At 46.7% G+C, this 17,446-nt stretch overlaps 1 protein-coding gene and 1 pseudogene across 8 annotated transcripts in view; one reads left to right on the top strand and one right to left on the bottom strand.

Moving 5' to 3' along the window:
• The window catches only part of INVS (inversin), a 127,319-nt gene that overhangs the window by 91,830 nt on the left and 18,043 nt on the right, over positions 1–17,446 (top strand). For all 8 annotated transcript variants that reach the window (XM_065908397.1, XM_065908395.1, XM_065908398.1 and 5 more), the window contains one exon: positions 8,459–8,745. In XM_065908397.1, coding sequence (XP_065764469.1) covers positions 8,459–8,745 — 287 coding nt within the window. The remainder of the gene's footprint in view (positions 1–8,458; positions 8,746–17,446) is intronic.
• LOC136148507 (UBX domain-containing protein 2A pseudogene) lies at positions 14,579–15,805 on the bottom strand (annotated as a pseudogene).

Raw genomic sequence — 17,446 nt, forward strand, 5'->3', positions numbered from 1 at the left:
TTAAGTAATCAAATCCAGTTTGGGCCACCCCGTTCAAGCTCTCGTGATGCTCAAGTTCTGTGTCCTCAGAAAGTCAGCTAAGGGGTTCTGTGCCTCTCTGCAGCGCACTTCATTGGTGGGCAGGTTCTGTTGCCCGTATCTCGCCTGGAGGGTCCCGTGGACAGAGGCGCCTGGGGGGCTGCGGTCCGTGGGGTCACACAGTCGGACCCGACCGAGTGACTAACACTCATGATGCTGGCAGAAGTTCTCTTCTCCCTTTTGATCTTGAGCTGCCCCTTGAAGCAGAACAGAAAAGTCCAAATCCTCTTCCATAAACCAACTTCCAGATAATTAAAGAAGGCGCCCCCGATCCTCGCACCCCACCCCCGCTCTCCTCCTCACTCTGTAAGGGATCCCCTTGCAGCCTGCTCCCCAGACACCTTCCGTTCGGCAGTGCCTTTCTTCAGGCTTGACCCTTAGGTCTGAATCTTCTGCTCACCTGTGGTCTGATGCGTGAGAACACTTCCATTATTCCACTTCTCTGAGCCTCAGTTTCTCATCAGTAAAATGAAAAGAAAATTTTTTAGTTCGGGACAGGTTTTGGGGCTCCATGAATGCCCTGAAACTGTAGGCAGTATTTTGTATGTTATGAGCTCATGTACATTTGGTGGGAGGAGAGGATCTGTAGATTTTTGTCACATTCTCTAAGATGATTCATGAATCACAGAAAGATTTTTTTGTAAATTGGACTAAATGATATCTAAGGTTCCTTCCAGCTATAACATTCTGTAAGTCCAAGGTCCTAAAACGCATGACATTTTCTTATTCCCTTGAGAGGAAGTCAAAGACCAAATATTACTGAGCCTGTGCTTCAGCAACAGTGAAGAGACAGAATCTGACAGACCCGTCCCCCCCCAACACACACATCCAGTGCAGGGCCAGCGACCCCCCCAACACACACATCCAGTGCAGGGCCAGCGACCCCCCCGACACACACATCCAGTGCAGGGCCAGCGGCCCCCCCGACACACACATCCAGTGCAGGGCCAGCGACCCCCCCGACACACACATCCAGTGCAGGGCCAGCGACCCCCCCAACACACACATCCAGTGCAGGGCCAGCGACCCCCCCAACACACACATCCAGTGCAGGGCCAGCGACCCCCCCGACACACACATCCAGTGCAGGGCCAGCGACCCCCCCGACACACACATCCAGTGCAGGGCCAGCGGGAAAGGTTAGACCAAACCTTTTCTGTCTTCTGAGGTAATCAGGTTCCTCTCACTGGAAATGTTCCAGGAGAGATTGAATTATCATCTCTCCAGGATAAATATATAAAGAATTTTAAAACTATGTAAGAGAGCCAGGCTCTCAGATCTCTTCTGAGTCAAATACCCTGTGAGAGCTGTGCCCTCTGTCTGCCTGAAATCACGTCTCACTTCCCTCCTTCCTCACTTTGATGTGATTTCTATGTAACCTTTTTTTCTCTTCCAGTTTAATCAGTCCCCCACATCCCCAACCCCCAGCTCTCGGTTAATACTTATGTTTTAGCATGCATTATAGCTAGAATTCAGCATCTGCAGGAGGTGTGGGTCTGATTTCCCAACTAGATTGTCAGTTCCTGGAGAGCAAGGATCGTGTTAGGTCCCCCCATACTTCTAGTGACTTACAGACCTTGGTAAGTTTCTTGTTCTTCAGTCGCTCAGTCCTGTCTGACTCTCTGCGACCCCATGGACTGCAGCACGCCAGGCTCCTCTGTCCTCCACCATCTCTCAGAATTTGCTCAAATTCATGTCCCTTGAATTGGTGATAACATCCAACCATCTCATCCTCTGCACCATCTCCTTCTGCCCTCAGTCTTTCCAGCGTCAGAGTCTTCTCCAATGAGTTGGCTCTTTGCATCAGGTGACCAAAGTATCGGAGCTTCAGCCTTAGTCCTTCCAGTGAATATTCAGGGTTGATTTCCTTTAGGATTGACTGGTTTGATCTCTTTGTTGCCCAGTGGATTCTCCAGAGGCTTCTCTAGCACCACAGTTTGAAGGCATCAATTCCTTGGTGCTCAGCCTTCTTTATGGCCCAACTCTCATATCCCTATGTTGTTACTAGGTCAGTGATGTCTGACTCTTTGCCACCCCTTAGACTGTAGCCCACCAGGCTCCTCTGTCCATGGGATCTTCCAGGCATGAATACTAGAGTGAGTGTTCATTTCCTTATCCAATATCCCTGTGTGACTATGGAAAAACCATAGCTTTCACTATACGGACCTTTGTCAGCAAAGTGATGTCTCTGCTTTTTAATAGCAAGCATGTAATAATGAAGAATCTGCCTGCAAAGCAGGAAACCCAGGTTTGATCCCTGGGTTGGGAAAATCCCCTGGAGGAGGAGATGGAAACCCACTCCAGTATTCTTGTCTAGAGAATCACATGAACAGTGGAGCCTGGTGGCTACAGTCCATGGGATCATAAAGAGTTGGACATGACTGAAGTGACTTAGCACGCACGCAAGAGAGGCTTGAGAGATGTGATTAATACGGCTTCTACAGAAAGATGGGTTGTGTGGTTTCAACAATGAGCATTTCCTGAAAATATCATCAGGCCCAGCCCTGTAACTCCTAGATGGTGAGGCACTCATGCCACACCCACATTTCTTCACTTCCAGCCAGGACAAGTGACAGCGTAACAGCTTTACCTGTCAATAAAATAACAATGATCACTTGTATTGATATAATGCTTTACGTCTTACAAAATTCTTGTACCTTAAACCCTTACAGTAACTCAGTAAAGTGAACTAGGCAACTGTGCTTAAACTCATTTCATGCAGGGGATGATAACACCGATTAACTTGCCTGAAATCACTCAGCTAGTCAGGGAGGAGGTTGGCACATGGATCTGTCTTCCCAAGGCCAGGGTTCCGACCATGGCTTGGTTCTGGGGAGCACCTCAGCCATGCTGATGCAGTAGGCTGTCCAGATCCTCGCACTATCTGATAGGCCGGCATGGAAGGGCCCTGCTTCTTTTCTCTGACTTGTATGCAGTATGTAACTGTTGGTGCAAAGGTCAGCAGGCCCCCAAGTCAGCTTTCGTCTTGACCCAGCGCTTACTCTCTTGGGCCGTGTTGTTTCCAGTGGCTGGTAAGAGAGTGCTGCCAAGCCACCACCGTCAGTTCTGTAGCACGGTTCAGTAAAAAGCTTCTCATGGCTCAGAGCTGGCCTAGCAGTGCATACCAGTGTCCTCCTAAATCCTTGAGAAAGGAAGAAAATTAGTTGGCCCCAGGCCTCCGCCAGGACCATGGCCAAGAAGGTCACCAGGGCAAGTCCAGGTGCAATCAGTGCAGCAGCAGGACACGCGAACGTAACCTTCCTTTTCTGTGGGAGCCTTTGAGTCACACCTCTCAGACCTCTCTTAGTCCCGTGTTCATGGCACCGGCAACTTGAGCACTCATGAATGAGAACAAGCCTGCTTTATTTCTGTGGTGTCTGCAGAATTACTTCCTTTTTGATAAAACTGGACAACTATTAATGCAACTCTCTGTGGAAGCCACACAGTGGGGTAGGGGAAAAAACCTCCATCAACTTGCAGGACTTAAACTTTCCAGACCCAGAGGCAAGAATGTGCCACGTTGTGCAAACAGATGCATCCAGTGCGGAGATGCTGAAGCCGTGGAACGTTCAAGTCGTTGAAGTTACTGCCCTTGACCTGGTTCTCTGCACGACAAGCAGTCTTTTGATCATTTGGTTTCTTTTTTTCTTTTTATTGAGGATAATTGCTTTACAATGTTGTGTTGGCCTCCGCCACACAATAAGGGGAATTAGTCACAACTACACGTTTCTCCCTCCCATCCCAGCCTTCTAGGTCGTCTCAGAGAGCCAGGCCGTGCTCCTTGGGTTATGTGGCGGCTTCCCAGTAGCTCTGCTTTACACATGATAGCCTGTATATGTCGCTGATACTTTCTCCACTCTGCCCTACCCTCTCTTTTCCCCACTGTATCCACAGTCTGTTCTCTGTATCTGCCTGTCCATTTCTTCCTTATTAATAGGTTCATCAGTACTGTTCTTCTAGATTTCATATACATGCATTCATCTACAGAGTTAGTTCTTCTCTTCCTGACGTCACTCTGTATAGCAGGCCCTCGGTCCGTCCACTCACTACAACTGACCACGTTCGTTCCTTGGAAAAGGTCTCAATTAGCAGTAACCACAGCTCGGATAACCCTCGCTGGCTGTGACAGTAGCGGCCGCAGTGCAGAGCTCACGTGGTTTCTTTTTGGCCTTTTTTTTTTGGCTGTTGTCATCTGGGCCCACGGACCTCTCAAGTCCTCTCCTTGGGCCCTAGGCCTGTCCTGGGAGAGCTCCGGGCTGTCTCCGCCCCGTCTCCGCCCCGCCGCAGCCCTTCAGAGGTTTGCACCCGCCGCGTGTGCCCGTGGGCGAGACAGCCCCCGTTCCTCCAGCCCGTCTTTGGAGGCCTCCCTCTTCACCCCGTGGCGGACAGGACCTGAGGGAGGGTCAGGGTCAGGGTTAGGGTTAGCGTCAGTGTTAGGGTCAGGGTTAGGTCCGATCCCTGCTCGGCTTTCTCACGTCCTTAGACTGTCAGCCTCTGGGGGCGCTTCAGATTGCTCTGGGAAGACAGCGCTAGCAGACTCGCTGGTGGCCCGCAGAAGCTGCTGTCTGGCTGATTCCCCTTGGAGGAAAAGGGGAGGAAACGTGGGGCTGGTTAGGATTCTGCCATCTCAACCGTCCTGATAAATTTTTCGCCGAGACGTTGCTTGCTGTGTCATGGCCAGGATTTTTTTTTTCCTCTTTAAATTTTCATGTAGAGTAACTTTAGTTTGTCCTCTTGTATTTGTTTCCTGAACTTTACAAAAATAGGTCAAGTGTATAGCATGGCCCACTCTGAAGATTAAAGATCTTTGACATTCTGCAGTAAATTAGTCAGAGAAAACACACTGAAATTTTAGGATTATTATTGAGTCTGAGAGTTTTGGACCGAAAGCTCAGCTAGGAGCTAGCTTGAATGCTGTTAATGGTTACTCTGATGTGATGTTGCCACTTTCTTCTTATGACCCAATTCATTTTTTACATGATAGAAGAAGACTGAAATTTTTAAAAATGATTTTGTGAGGTGAATTTTACAGGATGAAGTAAAGCTGCCAAGTCCAGCTCAGCTCTGTATATAGTTTATCATGTGACATTGGGCAGGTCACTAAGCTCTCTGCCTCAGTTTCCTTCTCTGCCAAGTAAGAGCCTGGCCTCAGTAAACTGGGATTCTCTCAGCGTCTTAGACTGTGAGCAGTGGTTCTGGGCCTTTTCTTCCCAGGGAAACTGACACACACACACGGGACCATGTTCTGTTCTCAGGAGCTGTCTCCTGTGTGTGTGTCCCTATGACTGTGGCGGCTGCGTTTTGTTTTAAGGCGGCAGTGTAGATAAAATAGGATGCAGGTCAGGCATCATTCCCAGCTCTAATCCCCCCTCCTTCTCCTCAGTGATCACAACTTTTACATCAAGAATCACAGCTTTCATGAAATGCACTTTTGTGGAATGTGTGCATTGAAAGATTTAAGTGCAAAATGCATCAGTTTTTGAAAAACATTAATTCTGTTCATCAGCTACGGGTGTAATTATATATTCTCCTGCTTACATTCTTTCTCCCGGCTTACTACCACAATGAAAAACCAACCCCCTTGCAAAGCTCCCCTTCCAGAGGAGTCTTAAAAAGGCAGAGCTCCCCACTTGCTGGCCAGCTTGATCACTCGGAAAGGCTGGTCCCCTGTTTGTCCCATCTCTGTCCTCGTGGGAGGCCCAGAAAGGTCTGCAGTGACAAAGTTTGCCCCCCCGGGGCTAACTGTATAGCGGCTTCTTGGAATTGCAGAGGAGAGCTGTTTGGTCTCCTAAAACAAAGAGAAATAAATGGCTGCTCAAATAACAAGGTCTAGGTTATCACCTCAAAGGCCCCCTGATGGCAGTGATATATCCATGCAGGTGCCAAGCTGGGCAACCCCACGCGCCTGTCTGTCTGCAGGACCAACATTCTCTTAAAGCAGTTCTATTCATCCAGCCTCGTAAAGAGAGCAGCTCCCCACCTCCCTGCCAGCAGCAAGGCTGTTAGATCAATTAGCAGTGCCTCTGCCACCCAGATACTTCCACCTCCTTCTGCAAGCAGGCTTCTCCCAGACGAATCACACACAGGCCCCTGCTAGCGTCCGTGTGAATCCCAAGCAGCGAAGACGACAGGCTGTCCGGCCCGCCCGTCGACTGCAGCGCAGCGCATGGCGGTGTCGGTGCTCGGAGCGGCCTGCAGCGACCACGGCTGAATGAGCGCGTTCGAGCGGCGCTGCGCTCGGCACGGCCCGCCGGACACGTTCTCTGGGCTGGCACCCAGCGGGCACCTCTCAGGAGGCCTTCACAGCTCAGGCCGAGAGACCCTCAGAAGGGGAGTTGAGTTGACCAGGCTTTATGTTTAAGTGTGACTCAGATATCTGTCATCTGGTCTTCCCTGTCCCTTGAGATATAAATAAGCTTTGCTTCAAATTGCACAGTCTGGAAATCTGAATTCTGTGACTTCCTGAGGCCTTGGGGTCTCTGTCTCAGCTCTTGCTTCTGTGTCTGGAACCTTAGCCTGCAACTTTCAGGGTGCTTATGGAAAGGCATGTATGAGCGTGGGAGGCCTCCCAGAAAACTGGTGTCATCAAGACTCCCATCTCATATCCCATAATGGTATAATGAACAGTCCACGTGAGACTTGCCTGTTCTCTTAAGCTTAGCCTCTCAGGGTGTGGTCAGAGGCCCGACAGTACCTGTATGACCTGGGTGCTTGATAGAAATGCAGTATCCTGAGCCCTGCCCCCGGCCTGGCAAGTCAGCATCTAGGTTTTGCCAAGATCCCAGGAGACTCCATTCCTTAAAGTGTGTGCACCGCGGGTCTAAAGCCCTCACCCTGGGCGGATGCTCTGTCCCACCCTTGCTCCACACGGCACCCAGTCCTTCACCTCCTCTTTCTTCCCCCTCCGTCCTCGCTCTGGTTCTTTCATCTCTTCCCTCCCTGTCAGGAGCTACAAATACATTCTTTGTTTTCTGACAGAGCAGGCCTCTTCTCTGAGCCTCACCGTCAGTCATCACCTCGGCCCTGAGGGTCTCACCTTCTACCAGCCCTCAATCCTGTCCTCAAGCTTATTAAAGTCTCTGTCTAAACAAGGCCCCCAGCTGAGAGGGACCCTGATACCAGATACTCTGATAAAAGAAATTTCTCCATCTCATTATAAAACATAGCCCTGATTTTATCAAGACATTCCGAAAGCGAAAAGTGAAAAGCTGGTGGTCACTCAGTCGTGTCTGGCTCTTTGCGACCCCGTGGACTGCAACCCGCCAGGCTCCTCTGTCCATGGCATTCTCCAGCGAAGAATACTGGAGTGGACACCCATTTCCTCCTCCAAGGCATCTTTTCGACCCAGGGCTCAAACCTTGGTCTCCTGCTTCGCAGGCAGATTCTTTACCATTTGGGCCACTAGGCCTTTCACAAGACATCCAGACAGACTCTTAAATCAGTTCAGGGTTATCAACTATCACAGAAGCGCTTCTCAGGTGACAGTAATGGTAAAGAATCCACCCGCCAATGCAGGAGATGCAAGAGACTTAGGCTCCATCCCTGGGTGGGGAAGATCCCCCGGGGGCAGGAAATGACAACCCACTCCAGTGTTCTTGCCTGGAAAATTCCATGACAGAGGAGTCTGGCGGGCTACAGTCCATGGGGTTGCAAAAGAGTCAGACACAACTGTGTGCATGCACACACACATGCGCACACAGACGCACACACCACACACGCACACACACATGTGCGTGCACACACGCATGCACACACGCATGCACACACACGCACACACTACACACACATGCACGCACACACGCGCGCACGCCCATACCGCACACACACATGCACACACGCGTGCACGTGCGCGCACACACACACACAGAGCTATCACACACACAGAGCTATCACACACACAGAGCTGTCACACAAGCCTTAGACCTGGAGAAACTGAGTCTTCGACAGGAAAGTGACTCATTCAAGGCCTTTTTGCGTGACTTTTTCATGTCATTGTTACGGGTGCCAGTGGTCCTTTTAATGAAGAGAGGAGATTAAAGGCTATTGTGCTTATCACCCTCAGTTGCACTCTGACGTACTTTCTGGAACAGGAGCAGAGACTGCAGCTACAGCTCCGGGGTCGCGAGCTTGGGGACACACACCTGGGGTCCTGTCGTGTCTCACCAAGCGTGTCGTGTGTGTCCCAGCCCGGCACAGGTTGACCCGTGAGGTTCTTCCGCTCCATCACCCTTTCAGATACAAAAGTCAGGAATCTGTGAAACTGTGCGCTACCAAATCCCCCCTGTGTTGTAGCTCCTTTTAAAAATCAGATCTCACTCAGGAATACTCGAATAGGTAACGCTCTGAATTTTTTCCTCTTTGCCCTTGGTTTTGTTCCCAGGAAACGAGAAGAAGAACACAAGCGAAGAGAGGCGGAACAGCAGAAAGGAAGGCTGAGCCCAGATCCCTGCAGACCCCACGCTGCTCTCCGTCTGCCCAGCACCCAAGCTGAGCCCCACGGACAGAGCCGGGCCCCCAGCAAACAGCCCCCCTGCAGCGACGAGGCCCAAGGCCCTGAGCGGAGAGCCTGCAGATGGTCTCCAGGTAGAGGGTCTCCAAGCAGAGCCCCCCGGATGGAGCCGCAGCTCTGCCCAGACTTGCAGAGAACAGAACCCAGAAAACCAAATGGTAAGTGCATTGCCTCGCGATTCAGTGCTAACCCATGGACTGTGGGCTCTTTAGTTTCATGCTATTTAGACCATTTACATTTAAGGTAATTGCGTCAGCACTTAGTCTGCACTGTATCATTTATTTTCTGTTTATTTCTTGTTTCTCTTTTCTCCCCTCCCTGCTGTATTTCCTCAAATTCTTTCTTAGCTTGGGATCGGTATATAGCAGTCACTTTACCCATAATTAAAAGTGCCTCTCGTTGTTTAGCTCTCAGAGTGAGTGCTGCTTCCTCTGACACCCACGCCGCCCCACCAGAGGAAGCTTTTTCTCCTGTACGCTCCCGCAGCCTTCCTGTGCATCCCTATTGTAAAGACCATCACCTTGCACTGTTAGTGGATTACTGGTTACTTGTCCGTTTTTTCCACTAGACTGTGCAACCTGTAAAATCAGGATTGCTTCAGTTACCTAATCTTTGTAACAGACTACCCTAAACTCAGTGATTTACAAGAACAGTTTACTATTTCCCGTGATTCTCTGGGGGGATCTCGCAGTTCTCTTCAGGCATCATCTACACTCACTCATGTGGCTACATTCAGGTCGAGGTCAGTTGAATTGGTTGGTCTAAGATGGACTGACTAGAATATCTAGCAGTTGATGGTGGCTGTCAGCTGGGATTCCTTGACTCTTTTACATGGCCTTTCATCCTCCCATCGGCTAGACTGGCTTCCTTAACACAGTGATCTTGGACATCGTTCTAACAAAGCACAGGAAAAAGCTATAAGACTTCTTGAGGAGTAGGCTCAAGAATGTGCACACCACATTTTAGTGATCAAGGCAAGTTGTATGACCTTCCCAGACTAAATAATATAAAGAAATAGAATCCATCTTTGCATACTAAGATGAGAGTAACTTTTGGCTATTAAACAACCTATCACAGTTCCTTTTTGGTCACAGATTATTTACATTTCCCCCACATGTAAAATGTTTCACCCTTATCTTAGGACCCAAAAATCTCATCCCAGTTAACACATCAAGTTTGAAGTCTGGGATCTTGAGACCTGTGTGAGATTCCCCATGTGTGAGTCTTTCTGATTCAGAGGAGCAGTCATCAAGGACACACGTTGGCCGACACATGCATCCAACAAGCAACGGTGAGATTGGAACCGAACCCCAGGTGGCTCAGTGGTAAAGAATCCAGCTACTAGTGCAGGAGATTTGGACTCGACCCCTGGGTCGGGAAGATCCCCTGGAGAAGGAAATGGCAACCCACTCCAGTGTTTTAGCCTGGAGAATTTCATGGACTGAGGAGCCTGGGGGGCTACAGTCCACGGGGTCACAGAGTCAGACACGACTGAGCGTCTGTGGATTCACACAAGCCACAATAGACGCTCCTGCTCCAGAAGAGGAGAGACTGGTCCATAGCAATTCTGAAAGCCAACTGGTCATACATTAGCAGGGCCCCTACTCCGAGGTATGAAATACGCCTTGATTAAGGCCTGGTTTTACTCCTCTGTGTGTTTTCTATGCCATGTCCGTCTTGGCTCTGGGCTGCGCCGCCTGGGTTCTTGGCCATGCTGAGAAGTCTTCCTTTTCAATGAGACGTGGCCCATGTTTGCAGCTGAGTAGCTTTCTTAGCCTGTTTCCAGCGTAAGAGAAATTGCGGCCCCAGAGGCTCCTTTGTGTTTGAAATCGCCTCCATAGGTCAAGCTGGTGGTACTCTCAGTGATACAATTATTTCAAAAAATTCATGGGTCTCCTATGAATCTGATTGAGTTCACTTCATGTTCCAAAACCACATCAATGATTATTTTTCAAACAGGCCTTTCTCTACCTCTGTCTTCCAAGTTACTGCAGGTGACAGTTTTGCCAATTATCATGCCACTGACCTGCACGGGTCACTTTTTTCCAGACTCCTGTAGCAGCTCCTAGAGCAGCTCCCTATAGCACTTCTCTAGTCTTCACTAATAGTGTCTTCATTGTCTTTCTAACCTCTGCTCACCAGCCAGTCCAAAAGTCAGTGCTTTGGGTTTTTGCCAGGCCAGCAAGCCTCCTCCTTAGGTGTCAGTCTCTGTGGATTATCTCTAGTGGCATAACAGCCCACCCTCCAGACTCGGTGGCTGAAAACAGAGCTGTATTACTTCTCACACTTCTGTGGATTGGTTAGGCAGCCCCTCTACGGGGTCAGCTGGGCTTGCTTTGGTAGCTGCTAGCAGGGTGGTCAGGCTGGAAAGTCCAGCGTCTTCCTTCGCGTTTCTGACAGTTGGTGCTGGCTGTTCGCGACTGGCGTCTCAGTTCTCCTCCACAAGCCCTTTCATCCTCCAGTAAGTTAGATCATCTTACCTGCATACTGTTCTCAGGGCACTGTCCTGAAAAAGGAAAGCAGAAGCTGCAAGCCCTTTTGAGGCCTGGGCCCCAGAACTATCACAGCCCTTCTACCACATTCTGTGGATTAGAGCAATTCACAAGGCCAGCCCAGTTCAAGAGAGTGGAGACATAGACATATTGCAAGTTGACTGGCTCCTCGGGTGGGAAGAATTCTTGGCCATTAAACAGTCTGTCAGAAGGACCACTGTGTCTCTCACTTCTGGACCCCAGCAGGGTGTTGGGCACATAAGAGATATACTAGGCATTTGTTGAATGTATATCTGTATGGTACTGGCTAAGTGCTTGAGATTCAGGGGGTATGACTGGTGGGAGTATCAGTGGCCCTTACATTTGGTACAGGCACAGTGGCTAAGGCAGCAAGCTGTTTCTTTACCTCTTTCCTTACCCTAGTTATGTATATGCAGTTATTTACTATGTCATCATTTACATATCCCCAAGGTATCTCAAACTCAACCTGTGCAAGGTAGAATTGATCATGATTTCATGTAAACCTGTTCCTGATATCGGTCAATGACATATTCATCCATCTGTATGTCCATCCCAGGAGTAAAATCTGACCATTATCTTCTTTTCTTTTACCACTCAAAACGCAGGCTGTCACCAGGTCTGGTCACCTTTACTTCTGAAATATCTTCCAGATCCGTTCTCCATCTCATCTGCTGCCACCCACAGTCGACCTAACGTTTGTTACCGTCACCTCTGTCCTGGACTGTTGCGGTGACTGCCAGCTGGCCTTACTTATCTACTCTGATGCCTCTAATCCACTTTCTTCTCAATGTGTGAGCATTTCAGTGCCTTCAAAGGTGAAATCTCATCAAATTGCTTCCCTATCCCAAGCCTTGTAATCTACACTTCTCCACCTGGTTCCTTTTGTTGGAGATGGTGATAGAAACCAAGATCCGAAGGCTAGGTGTCTTTACCACTCCTGGACGGCCATTGCTCCTGAGCCCTTTCAACAGAGAGAACTGAGGACTATTTGCATCTGTTTGTGCGTGTGTGTCTGTGTGTATATGTGTGTGTATCTGTGTGTGTATCACACACACACTGTTTTCATACCAATACCTCCCATTGCATGTGACCACAGATTTTATACTAGCTATTCTCTTTTTTATTTGAAATTTTTTTCTCCAGCTGACAGATCTGGCTTCAGTTATCTGTGATATATATGCTTATTTGTTCAATCCCATTATACACATAAAGTAGTTTTAGAATTGCCATCCCATACGCCTTTGAGAAGGAAATTTACTAAGTAGAGCTCAGTATTCCATATACTCCTTGGTCTCACAGTGCTCGGCCAAAACATGATTTTACAAAGTTACTCCACGTTTTAGTATGGTTACCTCATCTATTTGTAATAGTGTTAGGTTTATTTGTTATTATTTTTATTCCATCTTCGGTTCTTTCCCACATCCTAGCTGATTCTAATTGCTGGGTTTTTGGTTATTTTTTTGGTAGTGGGGTACTTTTTATTTAAACAGAAAATGACATTTTCTCATAACTGTAAAATTAGTTAATGTATGTTACCAAAAAATTTAAATCAGAGAAAAGAACAAAGAAGAACAAATAAAAATCCTAAGAATAAACAAAAATCTTTAAAAAAAATCTTAAAAGTAAACAATTATACAAACACTTCTAATTTTTTTTTAAGTCAGAAAATTGTGGACATCCTGTTTTGAGGTACTCTTAACATCATTTCTTTGTTTTCACCAAAACTGTTAATCAGTTCAGTTCAGTTCAGTCGCTCAGTAGTGTCCAACTCTTTGTGACCCCATGGACTGCAGCACACCAGGCCTCCCTGTCCATCACCAGCTCTCGGAGTTTACCCAAACTCATGTCCATCGAGTCAGTGATGCCATCCAGCCATCTCATCCTCTGTCATCCCCTTCTCCTCCTGCCCCCAATCCCTCCCAGCATCAGAGTCTTTTCCAGTGAGTCAACTGTTCGCATGAGGTGGCCAAAGTATTGGAGTTTCAGCTTCAGCATCAGTCCTTACAATGAACACCGAGGACTGATCTCCTTTAGAATGAACTGGTTGGATCTCCTTTCAGTCCAAGGGATTCTCAAGAGTCTTCTCCAACATGACAGTTCAAAAGCATCAGTTCTTCGGCTCTCAGCTTACTTTATAGTCCAACTCTCACATCCATACATGACCACTGGAAAAACCATAGCCTGACCAGATGGACCTTTGTTGGCAAAGTAATGTCTCTGCTTTTTAATATGCTGTGTAGGTTGGCCATAACTTACCTTCCAAGGAGTAAGCGTCTTTTAATTTCATGGCTGCAGTCACCATCTGCAGTGATTTTTGAGCCCCCAAAAATAGTCTGACACTGTTTCCACTGTTTCCCCATCTAATTCCCATGAAGTGATGGGGCCAGATGCCATGATCTTAGTTTTCTGAATATTGACCTTTAAGCCAACTTTTTCACTCTCCTCTTTCAACTTTCATCAAGAGGCTTTTTAGTTCCTCTTCACTCTCTGCCATAAGCGAGGTGTCATCTACATATCTGAGGTTATTGATATTTCTCCCAGCAATCTTGATTCCAGCTCGTGCTTCCTCTAGCCCAGCGTTTCACATGACATACTCTGCATATAAGTTAAATAAGCAGGGTGACAATATACAGTCTTGATGTACTCCTTTTCCTATTTGGAACCAGTCTGTTGTTCCATGTCCAGTTCTAACTGTTGCTTCCTGACCTGCATATAGGTTTCTCAAGAGGCAGGTAAGGTGGTCTGTATTCCCATCTCTTTCAGAATTTTCCACAGTTTGTGGTGATCTACATAGTCAAAGGCTTTGGCATAGTCAATGAAGCAGAAATAGATGTTTTTCTGGAACTCTCTTGCTTTTTCAATGATCCAGTGGATGTTGGCAATTAATAGCTGCTTATTATTATATCAGATTATGAATGCAACATGCTTTGTTTAATCATGCTTGTGTTGCAGAATATGTAAACCAAACAGCTTTTCATACAAAGTTTTGTGTTTATCTGTAATATTTATAGCTCTTTAAACTTGCTGCCAAACTTCTTACCAAGAAGGTTGAAGAAGTTTGTTCCACCGTTTCAAAAGCAAAAACCAAAAAACTCTCTCCAAAACACTTAGGCAAATAATGGTTTTACTAAATCCTAGTTAGTAAGATGAAATGTTGTCATATTTTTATTGGCTTTGTGTATTTATTTTCTGGATTATTCACTAAAATCCTCTGTCAATTTTTATATTGGTTTTTCATTTTCTTAATAGTTCTAAAATCTTTTTATGTAATAAGGATAGTAACTTTTCTCTCTCATATATAATAAACTTTTTTGCATACCCTATAACTCTCTTTCATTTTTTCTTCTGAGATTTTCTCTTTGTGGTTTTATGCCAAGAAAACATTTTTTTCTCACTTTAAAATAAATACATATATTTTCTAATTTTTAATATCTCATATTTAATTTTTTTTTTTTTTTTTTTTTTTTTTACCTGCCATGTACAATTTTTTAATGTATTGCCATTTAAAAAATCTGAGACAGTTAACATTTAAACACATCATTGCTGTTTGGGAATGATATTTGAATGAAAGATGCTATGCACATATTTCTTACTTTATACCATATTAAGATTTTAGATGCTATAGTTATTGAATATATCTTATGTTGAATAAATGGTATTTGAAAATAAGTATATTTTTCTTTCTGAGTAGCCTTCTGGAAAGAGTTCACTGAATATAGTTTCCAGTAATAGTTTACTTTCCTAACTTGTACTTATTTTAAAATCTCATCAGCAGGGAATTAAACAGTGCAAAACCCAGCAAATCTGACTTTCCCTTGTTTTGATTTTCATGTCCACTTATGACCATCATTTTTGGGGAAACTTTCCATTTAGTGTATCAAAAATCAATGCTATGAAAGTTCTTTAAAAGGTTCAGCGGTTTTTTTGAGTCTCTGAATGATTACAGCATTCTGTAAATCAGCTTCTTCCAGTGTGAGTGTTTCATCTAGCAATTTGAGGAAAGGAAGAGCAGTTGCCAGGGAAAAGGGAGGACTCCTCTGAGATCCCTGGTATTTTTCGATGAAGTCTTTGATGTGGCTTATCCTATGAGAAATGTTAAATTTCTGGACAATCCTTTTCCCATTGGCTAACCAGATCTGTATATTAGTGATGGGTTCCAGATTGTTTAGTGGGACAGTAGACAACTTATTTTTATTCTCAACTTCAATATTCTTTGCTTTAGAAACAATTTTTGGTGTAGCACTTCCCAGTCTGTGACCTTGTCCTGAGAAGGGCTGGAACACAGGCTTTGTTGACATACATACTTCATTTTTCTTATCTTCAACTTTAACATCCACCTCCTCTTTATCAAAAACTCCCTGTAATTCTAAAGGTAATTCCCCTTTTTTGATGGAGTTCAGAAACTGTTGACTTGCACCATCAGAATAACTTCTGAAATCATCATTGACAGTGAATCCATTTTTCCATAATTTTATACTTACATCTACCTGTTTCTTTTGTTCAGTGGGAGACAAACATTTGGCACCAACGTTCTGAGCTTCCTCAAAAAGGCTGTCAACAAAATATTCACAATTTGTTTGTTGACTATCACTAAGAGGTTGGTGGTCAGATCCTGTTGCACAAACCCATTCTTCCTTTATACTTTGAAGATTATCTACTTCTTTCATTCTCTTTTGTTTTACTCCGGGCGCGGCCGCTGGAGGGGGCCGCGGGCGCCACCGCCGCCGGGCTGGACCCCCTCAGACGAGGGGCACCGCCGCCCCCAGGCCCAATCGAGCTCGGCGGCCGGGCCGCCGGAACCGCGCGCGCCTCCCTCGGTCACCCTCATATTTAATTTGTTGTATGGTGAGTTTGTAATCGAATGGTTTCTTTTTGGAGAATGAATGGTCATGCTAGCCATAAACGCTGAGCCGTCTGGAGCTGCTGTGCTGGCAGGAGGCCTGTGAGCAAGGCTTCTGGGGAGCATCGCGTTGCTCTCTGGGGTCACGGCCAGGGTCGGCGAGCACCTCGTCTCATTCAGAATGCCATCTTCACTTTCGTAAATGGGGATATTTTTAGCTTTCTGTTCTTTCTCATTGTTCTGCCTCTACTAAAAGCAAATCACATTATTTTTATCACTACTAGTTATTAGTGTGTAATAATACCTGTTAATAATAGTCTCTTCATTATTTGTCTCTTTATGATAGAATTTGCTTTTTTAAAAAGATTCAAAAATTGTACTTACCTGGTTTTGGCCGTGCTGGGCCTCCAGTGCTGTGCGGGCTTCTCTCTAGCTGCGGTGAGCGGGGAGGCTCTAGCTGTGTGCGTGGCCTCCTCGTTGCCCTGAGAGGCGGGCTGCGGTGGGCGTCGCGGGGGCCGCTCTGGTTGTGGAGCACAGCTCGGGGGGCTGCAGGCTTCAGTAGCTGCGGCCTCGAGCTCAGCAGGCGTGGCTTCCGGCCTCAGAGCCCTGGCTCGGTACCTGTAGCACAGGGGCTTGGGTGCCCGCAGCATGTGGGCCTTCCTGGATCAGGGACTGAATTCTGTGTCTCTTGTATTGGCAGGCAAGTTCTTTGCCTCTGAGTCACCAGGGAAGCCCTAGAGTTTGCGTTTTAGAGCAGTTTTAAGTTCACAGCAAGACAGAGCAGGAAGGACAGAGAGCTCCCACACACTCCTGCTCACAAATGCGTGGACTCCTCCGTCATCGGCACCCGGCACCAGAATGGCGCGTTGTCAACAACTGATGAGCCTGCACTGACGCATCAGCTTCATTGACTGCGCTGAAGCCTTTGACGGTGTGGACCACAACAATCTGTGGAACGTTCTTAAAGAGATGGGAATACCAGACCACCTGACCTGCCTCCTGAGAAACCTGTAGCAGGTCAAGAAGCAACAGCTAGAACCAGACATGGAACAACAGAGTGGTTCCAAATAGGGAAATGAGTACGTCAAGGCTGTATATTGTCACCCTGCTTATTTAACTTATAAGCAGAGTATATCATGAGAAACGCTGGGCTGGAGGAAGCACGAGCTGGAATCAAGATTGCCGGGAGAAACATCAATAACCTCAGATATGCAGATGATACCACCCTTGTGGCAGAAAGTGAAGAGGAACTAAAGAGCCTCTTGATGAAAGTGAAAGAGGAAAGTGAAAAAGCTGGCTTAAAACTCAGCATTCAAAAAACTAAGATCACGGCATTGGGTCCCATCACTTCATGGTAAATAGATGGAGACACAATGGGAACAGTGACAGACTATTTTCTTGGGCTCCAAAATCACTGCAGATGGTGACTGCAGCCATGAAATTAAAAGACGCTTGCTCTTTGGAAGAAAAGCTCTGAAAAACCTAGACAGCATATTAAAAAGTAGA

This window comes from Muntiacus reevesi, chromosome 17 (genome assembly GCF_963930625.1).
Source record: "Muntiacus reevesi chromosome 17, mMunRee1.1, whole genome shotgun sequence".
Classification (NCBI taxonomy): Eukaryota; Metazoa; Chordata; class Mammalia; order Artiodactyla; family Cervidae; genus Muntiacus; species Muntiacus reevesi.